Source organism: Gossypium raimondii, chromosome 9 (assembly GCF_025698545.1).
Source record: "Gossypium raimondii isolate GPD5lz chromosome 9, ASM2569854v1, whole genome shotgun sequence".
Taxonomy (NCBI): Eukaryota; Viridiplantae; Streptophyta; class Magnoliopsida; order Malvales; family Malvaceae; genus Gossypium; species Gossypium raimondii.
Genome location: NC_068573.1, coordinates 39,536,098 through 39,553,573, shown reverse-complemented (window position 1 = coordinate 39,553,573; position 17,476 = coordinate 39,536,098). Strand labels below are relative to the sequence as shown.

At 33.9% G+C, this 17,476-nt stretch overlaps 4 protein-coding genes and 1 non-coding gene across 6 annotated transcripts; 4 read left to right on the top strand and 1 right to left on the bottom strand.

Moving 5' to 3' along the window:
* The first annotated feature begins 148 nt into the window (after positions 1 to 148).
* Positions 149 to 2,254, top strand: LOC105799609 (syntaxin-121). The gene is made up of 2 exons (XM_012630262.2): positions 149 to 1,027; positions 1,344 to 2,254. Exons 1-2 carry the CDS (start codon positions 472 to 474, stop codon positions 1,790 to 1,792), a joined length of 1,005 nt encoding a protein of 334 aa, XP_012485716.2. The 5' UTR covers positions 149 to 471; the 3' UTR covers positions 1,793 to 2,254.
* A 142-nt stretch (positions 2,255 to 2,396) lies between these two features.
* On the top strand, positions 2,397 to 6,469 carry LOC105799610 (uncharacterized). 2 transcript variants are annotated; one of them, XM_012630263.2, is made up of 12 exons: positions 2,397 to 2,946; positions 3,049 to 3,069; positions 3,194 to 3,294; positions 3,620 to 3,677; positions 3,773 to 3,816; positions 3,930 to 4,010; positions 4,473 to 4,543; positions 4,658 to 4,768; positions 4,939 to 5,021; positions 5,286 to 5,502; positions 5,790 to 5,873; positions 6,123 to 6,469. In XM_012630263.2, exons 1-12 carry the CDS (start codon positions 2,925 to 2,927, stop codon positions 6,190 to 6,192), a joined length of 963 nt encoding a protein of 320 aa, XP_012485717.1. In that variant the 5' UTR covers positions 2,397 to 2,924; the 3' UTR covers positions 6,193 to 6,469. The 2 variants fall into 2 exon arrangements, with proteins under 2 accessions (XP_012485717.1, XP_012485718.1); XM_012630264.2 differs by having other exon boundaries at positions 3,049 to 3,098.
* TRNAL-AAG (transfer RNA leucine (anticodon AAG)) lies at positions 2,632 to 2,712 on the top strand. The gene has a single exon. It is a non-coding gene; the product is annotated as a tRNA-Leu (tRNA).
* Positions 6,470 to 6,728: 259 nt separating the features above from the next.
* Positions 6,729 to 15,403, bottom strand: LOC105799611 (nuclear transcription factor Y subunit A-2). The gene is made up of 6 exons (XM_052621256.1): positions 15,313 to 15,403; positions 10,156 to 10,212; positions 9,179 to 9,270; positions 9,015 to 9,083; positions 7,942 to 8,200; positions 6,729 to 7,529 (listed from the first exon to the last, which is right to left on the bottom strand). The coding sequence occupies exons 1-6, from the start codon at positions 15,401 to 15,403 to the stop codon at positions 7,114 to 7,116; spliced, it is 984 nt and encodes a 327-aa protein (XP_052477216.1). The 3' UTR covers positions 6,729 to 7,113.
* On the top strand, positions 15,205 to 16,054 carry LOC105797940 (RING-H2 finger protein ATL70). Its single transcript, XM_012627807.2, has one exon. It carries the CDS (start codon positions 15,410 to 15,412, stop codon positions 15,917 to 15,919), a length of 510 nt encoding a protein of 169 aa, XP_012483261.1. The 5' UTR covers positions 15,205 to 15,409; the 3' UTR covers positions 15,920 to 16,054.
* Positions 16,055 to 17,476: the final 1,422 nt, after the last annotated feature.

Genomic DNA, 17,476 nt, shown 5'->3' with positions numbered 1-17,476 from the left:
TAAATAATTAATTCGATACCAATTTTCGACCTTCGACTATTAAGACATCCCCACGCGTTTTCCCTATGTTTGGCTGCGTCTTTGCTTCCACTTTCTAAGATGCTTCCTCTTTCTATTTTCATTTCTTTCGCTATCAGAACAATGGACAAATTACGTAGCCAGAATGGCATTACATTTCGAGTTCGTGTTCTCCTTCACCAGATGACTTGTCCAATCCCCATTAGTTGAAACTTGAGATCTTCTTGACCAAATTCCCACCTTCCTCCTTCACCCACTCCCCAAATCTTTATACCTCCAATACCCACTTCTCTATATCCCTTTCAAAAGTCTCTATTTTTTTTTAATCTGATTGAAATTGGGTTTTATGACTTGATATACACCAAACATCGCCCCCCCATATTAATACCATTTCCTTCTGATCCAACCAACGTTTTTAAAGCCTTGAAGAGATTTTAATTAGAAGACCCCAAGATGAACAATCTGTTTTCAGGCTCTTTCACTCGCTTCCGAAGCGAAGAAGGTTCCCCCGACCACCACGCAGTCCAGATGACAGAATCGTCTCCATCCTCCCGCGGTGTCAACCTTGACAAGTTCTTCGACGATGTGGAGTCCATCAAAGACGAGCTGAAAGAGCTGGAGAGGCTGAACGACGACCTTTCCTCGTCTCATGAGCAGAGCAAGACATTGCACAACGCGAAAGCCGTGAGAGATTTAAGAGCCAAAATGGATGGGGACGTGGCCATGGCGTTGAAAAAGGCCAAGCTTATCAAAGTTAGGCTGGAAGCGCTTGATCGGTCCAACGCCGCTAACAGGAGCTTGCCTGGGTGTGGACCGGGCACTTCATCGGACCGGACGAGGACGTCGGTCGTGAACGGGTTGAGAAAGAAGTTGAAGGATTCTATGGAAAGCTTTAACGAGTTGAGAGAGAGGATCTCGTCCGAGTATAGAGGAACTGTTCAGAGAAGATATTTTACGGTTACGGGGGAAAACCCTGATGACAAGACTCTTGATCTTTTGATTTCAACTGGTCAGTTCTCCCACTTGCTTTCTTTTCCAAAGCACGTTGTTATTCAATCTGGTTAATCGAGACGTTTTTAGTGGTGATGGTTATAAGTAAAATAGTTATACTGAAATTTTGGGTATAATCTAGAAATTTTTAACACAGTTAAAACCGAGACAGGTATGAAACATTTCATAAAACTGAAGCTCTGCTAAATTCTTGTTCTAGAATTATTAATATCAAAGCATAAGGTGTTTGAGGAAGCTGCATTGCATTTCTTGTGCAAGGAAATATGAAAAAACATTTGGGACTAAGATGGGGAACTTGTGTTAAAATTTTGCAGGAGAGAGTGAGACTTTCTTGCAAAAAGCCATTCAAGAACAAGGGAGGGGAAGAATTTTGGACACAATCAATGAGATTCAAGAAAGGCATGATGCTGTGAAGGATTTGGAGAGGCATCTCAAGGAGTTGCACCAAGTTTTCTTGGACATGGCAGTGCTGGTTGAGGCTCAAGGTGAGCAACTGGATGACATTGAGAGCCAAGTGAACCGAGCTAATTCATTTGTGATGGGTGGCACTGAGAGGTTGCAAAGGGCTAGGACCTACCAGAAAAATACCCGGAAATGGATTTGTTATGCTATCATACTTTTGCTCTCCATCATCTTCTTTGTGGTGATATTCACCGTGAGACCATGGGAAAACAATGGCGGCAGCGGCGGTGGCCACAACAGCCCAACCCCACCGGCACCAGCAACAACTTCACCTCCACCTCCACCTCCGCCTCAACAATAAGCTGCATTGGTTAGGCATCAATCAGAATATTAGCTATGCAGTATTCTTGTTTGAGATCTGAGTTTTTGCATTTGCCTCTCTTGTTTTAGGGTTAGTTTAATGAAAACTTGATGGGCTGAGACATTTGATTGAATTGCTTTGAAGCTCTCAACTACATATTATTTGTTGTTTACTAGGAAAGCAAACAGGGTTGGAGATTGGAGTTGGGAAAGAAATGGCATCAATTTCTTTCCACAATTCTCATACAATTTCTTGGGGAGACACCGTTTTGATTATTAATTCTTTCCTGTAACTAGTAGATATTTTTTTGTCTAGATTGTGCCTGCTTGCTTGGTTGCTACAGATGTTGTTAACATGTTCCAACAGGTACAGATGTTGATATAGACATATCTATCCATATATTTAGATACACATGTTATTATTCTGTACTAGTTTATAAATAAATTTTAGTTTTTGGGAAAATTTAAATATCCAATCACCTATCTCCTGAATAGAACCTTTTGGCTGGACTACTTTGGATTTTGAATCATAAGTCAGCAATGGTGACCCTCCACTAACCACAAAGGATTAGCTAATGGGAGGAACACAGGAAACATTTCTTACCTCAGATTTAGTATTTAGACAAGCCTTTGAGCATATATGTTTATTTTCATAACAAAAGTTCCTTCAATGAATTATCTTCGTCCATTTACGGTTATAGTGATAATATCAATTTGGTTTTTTGGTTACCAATATCAATATATCTTGAAAACAAAGTAATATGTGATAATTTTCTAGTCTCATTCCTAAAACTAAATTTATGCAATTTTTTAAATAAAATTTTGATCAAATAAACAAACGTTGAGATGGCCGAGTTGGTCTAAGGCGCCAGATTAAGGTTCTGGTCCGAAAGGGCGTGGGTTCAAATCCCACTCTCAACATTTATTTTGGGTCTGGTGGGCCATTAAACAAATACCAAAGCAATGGTCTTGTCTGTTGATGGTGGGCCATTAAACCTGGAAATGCTTTTATTGTTTGGGCCTAGTGAGCCTCTAAACAAAAAATGCAGAAGGCGAAGCAAAAACTTGGAGCGGAGAAGGAAAGCAAGTAGTTTGAAAAGCCATCTCTCTCCTATACACATTCTATCTCTAGTATGGCGCCAATTCGGATGATAGGCAAGTAAATCTATCTCATTTCCCCTTGTTCAATTCCTTTCTTTCTTCTCTTATTCCCTTAACACTCTCTCCGTTTCAACTTTTCTGTCCCAAAATACACAGATATCGCCGTCAACTTCACAGGTAACTCTTTCAGACATTTCATCGAATAGGTCATGCTCTATTCCAATCTTTGTCTTCAATTCATCTTTCTTTCTCAATCTGTGCTTCTTATTCTCCACTTGGATTATCCTTTTTTCGCACACAGATGGCATGTTTAAAGGCATTTATAACGGCAAGCAACATCACGTTTCTGATATTGCTACTGTTCTGAGTCGAGCTTGGAACGCTGGCGTCGATCGAATTATCGTCAGTTACCCCATCTTTCATATTCTCTTTGCATTTTACTATGTTTGGTTATTGACTTATCGTAATAGTTCAGTTCCACTGGAAGCTATAATAGTTCAGTTCCATTGGAAGCGTTAGAGTTTTAGTGAGCTCGTGAACTCTTAATAAATTTGAGTCCATTTCTTTATGAAATTACTGAGATGGTATTTTAATTTTCTGAACCCTGAATAAAAGTATTTGCTCTGAAGCGGCTGGAAATAATTTCGACTTGTACAAAAGAATAATGAGTTTAAATTTTTTATGTTGTTGGAAATGCATAATTCATGGTAATAGATTTGTTGTACAGGTTACGGGTGGTTCCCTTGAGGAGTCAAAGGAAGCTCTTGCTATTGCAGAAACTGATGGTCTATTCATAGTGCTTTATTTGATGCCACGTCTGCCTTTTATTTTGCTTTAGAATGTGTTTTGCTCATTCTCAAAGGTTTGATATTCATTACAGGGAGGCTTTTCTGCACAGTTGGAGTGCACCCAACTAGATGCAAGGTTAGTCTTATTTCTAGAAACGTTGTCTTTGGTCCTTTTGTTTTTGGAGTACATGTTTAACTGTGTGGTTTGTCAGCAAAATTTGTCAACATGGCTTCTTATATTTTATTTAGGAGTTTGAAGAGAGTGGGGATCCTGAAAAACATTTTCAAGGACTTTTGGCATTGGCTAAGGAGGGAATTCAAAAAGGGAAGGTGTGTTTTCCTTATTGGTCATTGAACTTTAAATTTAGCGACATTTTAGATTGTGCATTCTCGTTCTGGCCTGTTGATGTGAGATGTGAACACTTGTCGAAATTTATACATTCAGATGTTTGAATTTCAGCTGTTAGCTGCTTTCTGTGCAGGATTGTTGTTTAGACAAGTGAAAGATCTTAGAACATATTAGTGCTCTGTTTCCCCTTCTTTCTTTTCAAATGTACTTTCTACATACCTTCTCGTTCATTTAATTGTTTCCCTAGCATGTATGTGGGATTTCTGTTGGAGGAAAAATAATAACGTAATTTATGTTATTAATTGCTAGGATAAAGTAGTTTTCTTTTAATCAGTTTATATGGGTCCAAAAAGATCTAGTAACCTATTGCATATTTACATTTTATCAGGATTGTAATCTTAGTCTTACTATTGTTAGATACTATGAATTTTGCCTTAACCTAGGTGGTTGCAATTGGTGAATGTGGATTGGATTATGACAGGCTTCACTTTTGCCCACCAGAAGTTCAAAAGAAGTAAGTGGCTGCCAGGAGAAATATTTGTTAGGATTATGCTCTTTTTCTTATTTTATATTTGCTTGTTTTCTTCTGTATAATTTAACATTTCTTACTTTTCCTTGCCAAAACTAGGTATTTTGAGAAGCAGTTTGAATTAGCATATGCCACAAAGCTGCCTATGTTTCTGCATATGCGTGCAGCTGCAGAAGATTTCTGTGAAATTATGGAACGAAATATTAACAAGTTAGATCTTTGAATCTTTCCTACATTAGTGAAAATCTCTTCATTTTTGTGCCTGCTAGCACTGTAAACCATCTTTGTTCTTGTATATGAAAAGAATATTAGTTAATTGGTTCATAGTTAACGTGTAAATGCTGATGTCTGCTGGTTTTTTTTTTTTTTCACTTTGAAAGGTTCACTGGTGGGGTTACTCATTCATTTACTGGTAGTGCTGAAGACCGTGATAAGCTTCTCTCATTTCATAACATGTATATAGGTGAGAATGCAACTTATACATGCCATCTTCACCTAACATGTCTTGTTGCTATGCATGCAGTGATATGGCATCTGCTGGCTACCTTGTATCTTCCAACTATTGTCTTTTTATTCAGGCGATAGCTTTGAGCACACTTACATTTCTTCACTCAGTCAAACAAGTTGATTGAAATGATATTTCCTTCTTGTTTGAAGTCATTCATTGCTATAGATATATTGGGCTCCTGTAAACCTAGCGAGTCTTTTAGCTTTGGTTATTTTACAGGTGTAAATGGATGCTCTCTGAAGATGGCCGAAAATCTTGATGTTGTGAGGGGCATACCTGTTGAAAGAATGATGATTGAGACTGATTCTCCATATTGCGAAATCAAGAGTACTCATGCTGGGATTAATTTTGTGAAATCCTTATGGCCTTCTAAGAAGAAAGAGAAGTATGACAAAGAGTGTCTTGTTAAAGGACGTAATGAACCTTGTTTAGTGCGGTGAGTGAAACTGCTTTTTCCAGTGTAGCTGAATAACTAATAAATTTTTTCTAAACTTCAAATTTTAACTGAAAAGATATTATTCAGGAGACTGTGTTTTGAAAATAGAAAATTTCATCCATAGTATATTGGAAGGAGCCAGGAACTGACTGCAATATAGCTAATAACATCAAAGAACATAATGTGCTCTTTCAGTTTATTCTACATAGCAAATGTTCCTCCATATTAACTGGTTCATTAATGTTCAACACACTTTGTCTTGGTTTTTTCTGGTGGTTGTGTTCCAGGCAAGTTCTTGAGGTGGTAGCTGGCTGTAAAGGAATCACTGACATTGATCTGTTTAGTGCAACATTGTACCAGAACACCTGCAGGTAACTCTGTTCTGCTATTGTAGGAATTTTTAAAGTTTAATGGCAATTAGGCACTAGATAAAGTGCTTACATAGTGAGCAAACAGCTTAGAAGTTGGACTGATTGAACATTTGACCAAAGTGGGTAATTATTTGGTCTTTGGCATGTTAGCGCATCTGAGTTGATAATAAGCTTTTTTTCCTTTTTCATCATCATCCTTACCGTTAGAGATTTATTTGCTCTGCTAAATAGGCTTTCTGGGTTATGCAGGGTTTTTTTCCCTCAGGACTTGGATGCTGCAGCTGATGCTCTTCTTGCTGGTCGGAATGAAAGTCAATGACAAAGCTTTATAGAAAAAAAAAATTAAATCGATATACCAATGCTTTTAATCTACCAAGACTTTTGTTTTGGAAATAAAGATCTATAGAGATAGATCTAAATGGTGCTCTGTTTCTTGCAACCCTCATACAGGTTTAGCTCCTCTTCGTTGTTATCCATTACCATCCGGTACAAGTTTAATCACTTTTTACAAGTAAGACCTACACATTTGAATGGTTATGATACGTGCATTGAAAATTAGTGAATGAAGAAGTAAGACTGATTTCAAACCCCACTTATATATAGATGTGTTTAACCATTGCAAAGAGGCTCTGTTAATGTCTCCCGAGTCATTGACATTAATCTTACCTTGTCAAGCACGTCTCACGTCCCAATCGAAGAAAGATCAAAAGGATGGAGGTCAATGAGTCGACAATTAAATCTATGACGCAATGCTTTGTGTTAGGCTTAGATGTGTGTCTTGTGGTTTGAGCATAAGAAACCGATATGAAAACTATCCTATAAACTACTTGAGAAGAACCAATGGGAAAAGGCAGGTAAAAACATACTAAAATACATTATTATTTCAGCACAAAGAAGTAGATAACACGATTTAGAAACAACCAGAATTCTACATATTTTAGGATTGCAAGCACATGACCTTTAGCTACTTTCAAATTTATAGTGGATCAATGGAAACACCCCAGTTTATGGTCGGTCTGATCCATCAACCCCATTTCGTACATATTATGGTTCAAGCATCTTTTGACTTCCATCAAACCCCATACAGCAGAGTTACAGGGAAATGTTGAAGAAGAGCTTAGTTGAGATGAGCCAAGAATGATTTGCCTAGCAACCGAAACCTATTGAGATTGGTTGCCTGCAGGGGGAAGTGGGTTGGTTGGTGTTTCAACTGATAACCAACCCACTAGTCCCGTTGGCATCAAACTTTGAGGTTGCAACAGTTATCTATTGTTGCAACCCACTTGCTGGGCATAACAGTGCCACGCCTATCGTCCATCATCAATGGGAATGAGTGGACAGACAGCCCAAGATGATTGATTGATAAGTGCTCAAGATCTCCCCTGGAGTTCATGCTTATCACCTCTGACCTTGAAAGAATTGAGCCTCCTCCATTTGATTCCTCAAAACTTTGTGAACCTGTAGGATGACAAACTTGCCCTCCAGCAGCTTTCTTCATCTCCATCACCTCTTTATCACTGTTTAAACTTTTTTTATTCAAGAAACGGCGGCGCATTGCATGCAGATGGCGAGAGTAGTGCACATATGGCTGTGGAACAAAAGCAGAGCTTAGAGATATTTCTGGGATAGTTAGTAAGAGACTGGCAATGCGAGAATCTCATTCAAAACATCGAGCTAGGTTAAATTTAAAAGAATAGAAATAAAAAAGAAATAAAAAACCTATAAACATCATGGATATGTTTACCATTAGACATTGTAGATAAGATGTCAAATTCAATTATCAGAATATTAGCTAAGGTACTGGCATGCATAAAAAGGCTCCTCATTTCACCTTCTCAAGCTCAAATCATACCATGCATGTTACCACGACAGAAAGATAACCTCTCCAAGATTACTGGAAACCATCAATATCTCTCAGACCAAAAAGCATTTGACGTATAAAATTGGTCAAACTTAAAGATCTCTAGTCCGGTCCATTTCGGTCAATCTTTAGCCAACTTAGAGATTTCCAGAAATGCATTTGATTGAGGTGATCAATTCATGGTTATATCCATAAGGTAAACATTTCAATGTAAATGACAAACTTCAAAATCACAGGCATCTAATCGAGGCAGGAAGCAAGACCTTGCTTCTAACCTGTCTGCATAAAGCTTTAGAAAAGTTTTCCCAAATAAAAGATACGGTAAATTCAGAAACCAAAGGAAGGGATGATAAAGCACAGCCTTTGCACGAGATTGCCGACGCCTAATGATTCCATTGTACTGCTTGGCATTTACATATATAGGTCCATCCTCTGTTGCCAAGTTCAATGGCAGCATAACACGACCCTATATCATTATGAATTACATGAATCAGTAGGAGGAGTGGATGAACTATGCAAGCCAAGCATGGGACAATAAATCATTTTCGAGTGCTATTTTGATCATGAAATACAGTCAACAAGAAAGCCAGGAATTCTCATAATGTTGCTTCCCAGTTTTCACTTAGGCAATTACGTAATTCTGGAGTTTATTATGCTTCTCCCTTTTGCAATAAGAGCAAGTCAGCTAATTCTGTTTCAATATATATGCATTTACATGTTTGGCACAGGCTAAAACTTGTTATTGTCACCTCGGTACTTCTTTAGGAATTCATATTCCAACAGTCCTGACATATATATTCTACTTAGGTGCACCAAACAAACATAATAGGTGATTTGGTGCTCTCAACCATACAGCATCCAACCTTAAGTTTCTGATTGATACTTACTGGAGTGTGATAACAGATTGACTGGAAACAAAAATGAATGAAGGTAAAGTTTTCATATGCTTGACAGGTAAGATCGGAGATTTCTAGATACAACAAACTGCTACTGAATGGAAGAAGTACAATGAGATTTAGATATAATAAATATTTAACCTTGAACTTGTCGCAAATTAGAAAATTTTGGTGCTCATAATTAAACTACGAATATGGAAAAAGATAAGTTTGTATAGTGTAAAACGGTTGCTTGTCATATACCAATTTACACAGGTCAACAAGAATATAATAGATTCGGTACCATAAAGTAAGAAGGACAACATTTGCTTCATATTCATGATGATATGCTTATGTCGGTATGAATACAGAGAGCTTGAAAGGTAGAGATAATAGAAGACTAACCGAAACTTGAGGTCCATAAGTTGAGAAAACTCCATAGCATTGATCCATGTAAGGATATTTTGCACAAGCCTGCAATTGGAGTTCACAATGAGCTTCAGGTTATTAACTATGGTAGCAAATAGAAATGAATCGGCATAAAGAAGGAAGTTTGAGAGGAATATTACCAAAGGCTGGCCAAATCCTAGTTGAAAGCGAGCACAGTGCTCTGAAGGAGCTGATTGCACAGAAATGGCTGCCTGAGGTTTTTGTCCATCCCCTGAAATGGGAAACCAGTTGGGAGGTTAGCAATAGTGAATGCATTAATAAATTGCATTATACCAAAATGTCCACATCTCATGGCTAGGTATAATAATTGTTTTGCTCTTCTCTACCACACAAACCAACCACCTAAGTTACACTGTCAAGCAAATCATAAAATTTGTAGATACTATATACAGGGTGCATTGAATGAAGAATAAAAAATCCTGCAGCAGGTTGCATAAAGAAGGAACTCTATTACTATATAATCACTTGGGCATTCGTTGTTATGGAAGATAAATGTATCAAACATTCAAGTATAATAACAAACGATGCAGCAAACTGCAGTTTCAATCCTACAGGTTAGTTCCTGGTACAGCTAAACATTTCAACCTGCAGTTTGATAACAATCCATGCATAAACTTTCGACTTCGAAGCTAATCAACCTAACAATTTAAAGTTTCAACCTTGGTATTTACTATTTTAATAATAATCCTGGCATTTCATCAATAACTGGAATTTAAAGAAAATTTGTAGAAATTCCTCATAGATAGATAGCATTTTTGTATAAACTAAAATTTGTCAATCCTGGTAGTACCTTCGATTTTAATTCCAATTCTGCATTACCTGATTCGAACAAAAGTTTTTCAAAGTGAAAAGTGAAATTTATAAACTCATTTCATGATGCTTTAAGTTGGGTTTTTCCATTGAGTTTCCAATATCTAAGGCATAGGTGCAATCCAATGGTACTTATATAAACAATGATTCAAGTTGTATGAGATTGTAAATAATAGAAAATAATGAAGGAGAAAATCACTAATATAATAGAAAAGAAAGTGATAAACATAAGAGATGAGAATAACATAGAATAAAGTGAAGTAAGCAGGATGTCCTAGCTGAGTACCTGTGTCTCCAGTATCTACCAATTCACTCCTCCGATACTCCACCAAGTAGTGGCCGACTATGGAATTTCAAGTTAGGAAGATCAAACTGAAATAACATCATTCAAGAAAATAAAAAAGAAAATTGAGCCTTTAAGACTTTATAGTTACACGGTATTAACTATTAACTTAATCATTTTACTTAAAAATTTATAAATTTATTACATAAATGTTATCATCCGCATTATATGTATGCCAAAGATTGTCAAAATGAGTATACAAAAACATAAACCATATTAATTCTTTGAGTAATACTTTTGCATATTAGATGAATTTAGGATGTTTAATAAGATATTTGACTTTTGAAATCGTATCAACAGTTATTTATTTATAATTTAGGGTGCATTTGGCTACAAAATACTTGTAATAATATGATTATGGAGATGTAGTATTACTTAACATATCACTGATTCACTTTACTGGAATATAAAATTTTACTATTTGGTTAATAAAATTTAAAATTACTTAAAAACAATTTTACTAAATTATTCATAATTATAAATAAATAAATATAAAAATTTTTATTAAAATGTTTTGGTGTCAGATCTTTGGAGGATGATTGGACTAAGTTTGGCAATGTAAGCAGTTGTTTGAATTCGTTGGATTAGTAGATGTTATAACATGGAAGCTCACAAGCTTGCCAAATATTCAAAGTTTTATGCCCAATTTGTAATTTGGAACTCTTTGTTGGATTGTATTTTGGCTTGACAGTAATAAAATTGATTTTTTTTTTCTAAAAGAAAAAAAAACAATGCTTGAAAATAGAGAAAAAAAAAGACTAAGAAAAAATTACTTAGAATAATTAAAAAATAAAGGTAAAGTAATAAAAAAATAGATTCCATGTGACCCAATGTGGAAAGAAATCCAAGAAAATAGATTCCATTTGAAGAGTCACATACATATATTTCGAACGTAGTGAAGAGATATAGCCGCTTTGGTCACTGATGTCCCCACAATCATATACTTTTAATGATTCTTATTTAAACATCTCAAAATTTCAACTGCTTCCTGCAATATAAGACATGTAACTAAAATATATAAAAATGGAATTAAGAACAATCATCACTAGAAAAGCACAAAAATGCTAAGGATGAATAAATTTTGATATGGAAAATATGCAAGGAAAAATCCTATTAAAAAATTTCTAAAAATAAAACAACAGGCTCCACCACGGCCTATTCATCAACAGTGACGGCGAAAAATCTCAAACAAAATGAACGCCAAAAACAAAGATGAAATGGGATAATAGGAAAGAAAGCAGAAGCTGGGTTGGAGCAAAGCTAACGAGGGATGATCGGATAGAAGATTATGATAATGAAAAAATTAATGAAGACAGAGGCAGAGAGAAGTGGTTGTTTAGTGGATGTGGGTGGAATTAATGTTTAAAAGAAGCTTGCACAATCCAACCAAACCATATTTCTCCCTCCCTCACTTTCCGATTCCAAGCTTGGGAGACGACCTCATTTTCCTGTTCCACTCATTCTATAGTCCAAAATAAGGAGCCTTGGATTCCTTCGTGATAAGAAAATGACCATTTTTTGTACTGTTTTTTTTTTTTACTGCTACCCCCCTTTTATAGCAAAAACTATTACTGATTATTCTTTTCTTAAAATTCAGATTCCTTTATGATAAGTTATAAGAATTTTTATTTAATATGTAATAATATATGAATTTTGATTTATACAATTTCATATATTAAATATTGGGTAAACACACTTTAATAATTTTCAATTTAGGCATTGAATTTGTTCTTGTTTTAGTTACTGTACAGAAAGTTTTTTTCCTAATTGGTATAATAACACATTTAGTCTTTAATATTTATATATTTTATCAATTTGGTCCTTAAATATCCTAATCAAAGTTTTCAACTTTTCAAACAGAGGTATTTCATATCTATTAATTGTTTTATTTATGGTAAAATTTATCCAATTTGGTACATAACCCTTTTATTTATATTTTTAAGAAGTCGGTGTTAGAAATTAACTAAACACCACTAAAAATAATAGAAAATACAAATTTTAAAAATAATATATATATATATATAATAAAATTATGGATAAATTTAGACACTAAAATAATTTACAATTTAAGTATTCATATTATATTCGATCATTTTCATCACTCCGATTAATTGTGGAACGAAAATCTAGCATGCCAAACGGAATTCTGACATAAAATTTCCCTGCTTTTGTTTTTAAACCAAAACGGACAAAATTTAAACACATAGGAATTTGACATTTATAACTCAAAAAGGACTTAGTTGTAAATTTATGAGAATGCTGGTTATATGAAAATAGAGCAGAATGTTAACTGAATATATGTCTTATATGAGAAATGAAATAATAAACAGAAAATTGTAATGTTATTTATACGAAAATAAAGTGGGAGTGAAATTAATAAAAGGTTAGGGTTAAACCTTCCAATTATACTAATTCCTGATCATCTATAAATTGCATCAAATAGAAATGTTATGTTAAGGATTTAAATCATGATCTCAGTTAATTTTGTTAAATAATTTTTCACTCTAATGTTAATTAACATTTATTCATGTCATAAAATTTTAAAGTTCACCCATTACTTGGTACAGGGAAAAATGGGATTAGTATTTAATTATTAAAAGTAAAAATGTTAAATTAATCCCATATTTTATTATGTAATTTTAATAAGATCTTAATAATTGTTTGCGACGCAAAGGTTTTCAAATTTTAGGGTTTGTTTTCCTATTCATATGCCACATTTTAATTAAATTTTGTTTGTTTTTTTAAATAGCATGCCTCTCCGTTTAGTTCATAATATTAAAATTTAAACAAAATTAAGTTAGATTTGTTGACTACGACCTTTTAAACTTTCTCATTTGTAAGTCCTACCAATACACATAAACCTCATTATACCAATAGTTTAATTTAGATATATATCAATCAAAATCTCATCAAATCAATTACCTTTAATATAACAATATAAAAGATTTAGATAAATCTTTGTAAAATCAATCCATATCTTTCTCCTTGAAAAGTATATTTGCTTGATTTAATCCTTACTCCGATCATAAAAAGGTGCATCCAAATAACTAAGATGTGTTGGTTCAAACAAAGCAATTTTTTATCATATTGCCAACTATTCCTCAAATTATAACTAGCAGATAAAATTTGGTATGAGTGATTGGAAGAAGTGGAAGTGAATATTTTGTTCAAGATATTTGAGTTAAATTTAAATTTTAAAATCAACATTGTTACGAGAATTTTACTTAAATATCAACTCTAATCTAAATAAGACTAAACTCAAACCAATCGTAATTAGATAAAAATAATAAAGTTAGACCACCGCTATGCAAGTGGTTGCAGCTAGTTGAAATTTGAAATCTAACGCTACAAAATTGTCTCGTGAGGAATACATAATAAAGATTTCATATATGGCTTGATCAAGCCTGCCTTACTTGTGATCATAATGGGTTAAGCTATGTGGTTAGTGTTACAATTTAGAATTCTATAGTACATGAAACTAAATTACAATTTTAGTATGAAATTAGAACACTTCCAACCCAACCAAGCTTTAAACCCATTAAATTATAGGACCAATGGCAAGTTTCACTAATTTTTTGTAGCACCACAGATTTTCTTTTCCTCTTTTTTGGATCAATATAGTCAGGTCACATATCCCACTATTTAAAGAATTCTATCAGATTGGGATATTTTGTTATTGCAAATTGCATTGTATCAAAAAAACAATTCTAAGTTGGGAACTGATTCATATGCTAAAACTGGATATAGAATGCATGTAGTGAAGGTTGAAGATTAGCCTATTCATACAAATGCCAGCCATATTCCAGAGAATATGAACTCAACTTTGATATATGATTACAGTGAGAGTTAGCTGAAACCAGCCTAGCCTACCACTTGGATTTGCAGCTTGTCTTATCTATGTTTATTGACATTCAAATTTCAAGTGGAATACAGAGGCAATGATTCCATGCCTAATAATTTATGGTAGGAGAGAACTGGGCTAACAACCATCCATTTCAATTTCCTTACTGTGAGAGTGAAAATGGGAATTCACAAATCATACTTTTAATTGCAATCATATATGTTTTCGTTATAGATGCATCTTATTTGGGTCATTATGATTATTGGAGTTTTTTTTTTACTTATACGAGAAAATAAATCTATATGCATACCATTTATGATGGTGAACCTACAGCAAATTATCAATTTCAATTACAATAAATAGAATTAAAACAATAAATTTATGGTTTATGTTTGATGTTTATAATTGTACTTTTAATAATATCATCTCTAAAATTTAAAACAAGAGTACAACGTGACTTACAAAAAAGAAACATTATAAGAAAAAAATTTCACAACGGTTATTCTATTAAATAAGGAAAGAAAAGGAATTTATTATAATTTTTTAATTATATATTTTTATAAAATATTTTATATAAAAGATTAAAAAGTATTTTAAACTTATTTTTTTAATTTTTCTTTCCTAACTCCCTCTAAATTAGGGTAAATAAAATGGAGTATTTTGATTTAAAAAATCTCATGATTCGTAGTTGTCTTTCGCAACAATATTACCTCTGAAGTTAACTTGTATCTGTGCATTGTCATTATACCCGTAGTTAAACTATAATTTTTGTCCTTTTCAAAAAAATTATAGTTGAATATATTTTTTTTAATATAAAATTTATGGCGTAGACCACAGCGAAAAATTTTAATTTTACTTAGGAGTTAGGACCCATGACACAAAATTCCCACTTCACTGTTTCTTTTCTTCTCCCTTCAGTCGCATCCTGTGGGTTGTTTTGGCATTAAAATAACATAGCAGTAATCAGCAACTTCTTTTGCAAAAAGATTATAGATATGTTTCGTTGGAAGAAAATGGAGACGTTAACTCAAATCCAACGATCCTAAACCACAAGGATATTATATATATACCTTACAACCTCAACCGTTGACTAATGAATTCACATGTATGTATGTATGTATGCATGCATATCCTTTTCTTTACTTAAACAATAAGTACAGCTTCCCTTAATTAAAACTCCACCAGTTTTTCCCTCTCTCTCTCTCTCTCTCATGGCTACCGTTGACTTTTTAAAACTTTGAAAAACTATCTCTAATAACCCATTTCCTTGGCCACATCCATGGCTGACCAAACCCGTCCTTTCATCTCTCCATTCCCTTTTCTGCTTGTCTTCTCCTTCCATTCTTCCATTGGATCATGAACTCCACGTCCGATGCTAATGATGGACTTCTCGGATCCAACAACATTGGTGGGTTTGGATATGGCATCGGAGTTTCTGTTGGAATCCTCCTGCTTATCACCACCATCACCTTGGCTTCCTACTTCTGCACCCGGACTCAACCGCCGCAGGGAGCACCGGCCAGGAGGACCAGACAAGAGCCTAATATTGATCCCGACAGCTTAGTTGTCGATGTAGGCCTCGATGAGGAAACCATAAAGAGCTACCCGAAGCTGCTTTACTCCGAGGCGAAGCTCCAGAAGAAAGATTCTACAGCTTCATGTTGTTCCATATGCTTGGCGGATTACAAGAGCAGTGACATGCTTAGGCTGCTGCCTGACTGCAACCATCTTTTCCATCTCAAGTGTGTAGACCCTTGGTTGCGGTTGAACCCAACATGTCCGGTTTGCCGGACATCTCCCATCCAAACGCCCTTGTCCACGCCTCTTGCTGAGGTGGTTCCATTGTCAACCAGACAAGGTGGTTGATGTCAAGAAAAACTGTTGTTTCTACATATTTGCTCACTTCTCTCATCTCAGTCATTATAATTCAGTCAATGTAAAATTGTTACTCGATCCACAAGACGAGATCTTTCCATAGTAAAAGGTATTCATTTTTCTGCTTCTTTTCTGTGTGGATTTGGCATTGTAATTCAGATGATTTTGTTATTGATACAAATGCAAGATAGTTGTAGGAATTATCGGTGTAGGACGAAACCTCAGTGGCTGATGTTTGTTTGTAAATTGCGTGCCAAGGAGAATCTTTCTAGAATGTGAAAAAGACAAGATCTGTATTTTGTTTCAGATCTTAATCTGATGACGAACAGAAATTAAACCAAGTTCTATAACACTGTCCTTTAAAACCTCAATTCTCCCAATCCAAGTAGCAGAAGTTTGGAGAGAATGGATTACTGGTTTGTCTGCAACTGGGGAATTCTATAACAGCTAAATTACAGATCCCAAAAATTCGAGTTAAAATATTCTTTCTTTGTCCATCTTATATTAGGTAGCTTGTGTTGATTAGATTACATAACGCATAAAGAATTTTTTGTCCCTCTCAAATCACCTTAAAAAAAGATATAACTTCATGTTTTTTTATTGTTGACATATAGTATTTAATTAATATTTTAAATTTTAAAAATTTAAAAGTTATAAAAAATTAAAATTAAAAATCATTAAAATTATTAAAAGGTAAACTTATAAAAAGTACAAAACTAATCTTGACATGTGATGCCATGTGGCAATTTACATACATGCCACATCAACAAAATTAATAAATGTTAACATTTTCATCTATTTTAAGGTGATTTGTTAAAATAAAAAATTAATAAAAATTAAATTAATTTTTTTATAAAATTATAATGTTAAAAAAATCATGATCCCTTAAATCAACCGGATCTAACTTAAATTGAACAACAATTTGGGGTTTGTATGTGATGAGCGGCAATTTCTAGTTTTGTTGAAGCATGTTCAGTCTTGAGAAATTAAGGTATACTCATCAGCTCGCATTTATGCCTTCAAATTGCTTTTCCTTTTTTTTTGTTCTTCAAAGACTAGTTGCTTTTATTTATTAATTTCTTTTTCAATAAGGAAAAGGGTTGTGACATACTTGATGTGAACAAAAAGTTAAAACAAAAGCAACTCATTTTCCCTACATCCATATCTAGTTGGCTGGTAGTCTTGTTGTTTTTTTTTTTTTTACTTAATTGCAATAAATATGTCGGTACAAATTTAGAGTGGTTATTTCATTTAACTTTTACAATTTAAATATTTTAATTGCTATTCGAGTTAGTAAATATTTTATTAGAAAATATTTATATTAACTCTTAAATATTAATAACGGAATAATATTTGTTATATTATCAGTAAAATTTTGTACTTTACATGAAAATTAAGGGTTGACAAATACTTAAAAGTGACACATAATTATTTTTTAGAGCTACTTGTGAAATAAAATAATATACTATAGTACATCAAATAGTATAATAATTTTAATTCACTTTACTTTTACACATAAAAGATTCAATTCAAGTAATAAATATCTAA

Coding starts and splice junctions, on each gene's coding strand:
- LOC105797940 (XM_012627807.2), top strand. CDS start 15,410: ATGAACTCCACGTCCGATGCTAATGATGGACTTCTCGGATCCAACAAC.
- LOC105799611 (XM_052621256.1), bottom strand. CDS start 15,403: ATGGAAGAATGGAAGGAGAAGACAAGCAGAAAAGGGAATGGAGAGATG. Junction 10,213..15,312: donor GGATGTGGCCAAGGAAATGG/GTTATTAGAGAT, acceptor GAAATTCCATAG/TCGGCCACTACTTGGTGGAG. Junction 9,271..10,155: donor GGTAGATACTGGAGACACAG/GTACTCAGCTAG, acceptor TTCCCATTTCAG/GGGATGGACAAAAACCTCAG.
- LOC105799610 (XM_012630263.2), top strand. CDS start 2,925: ATGGCGCCAATTCGGATGATAG. Junction 3,295..3,619: donor CTGGCGTCGATCGAATTATC/GTCAGTTACCCC, acceptor TTTGTTGTACAG/GTTACGGGTGGTTCCCTTGA. Junction 3,678..3,772: donor TGCTATTGCAGAAACTGATG/GTCTATTCATAG, acceptor TATTCATTACAG/GGAGGCTTTTCTGCACAGTT.
- LOC105799609 (XM_012630262.2), top strand. CDS start 472: ATGAACAATCTGTTTTCAGGCTCTTTCACTCGCTTCCGAAGCGAAGAA. Junction 1,028..1,343: donor TGATCTTTTGATTTCAACTG/GTCAGTTCTCCC, acceptor AAAATTTTGCAG/GAGAGAGTGAGACTTTCTTG.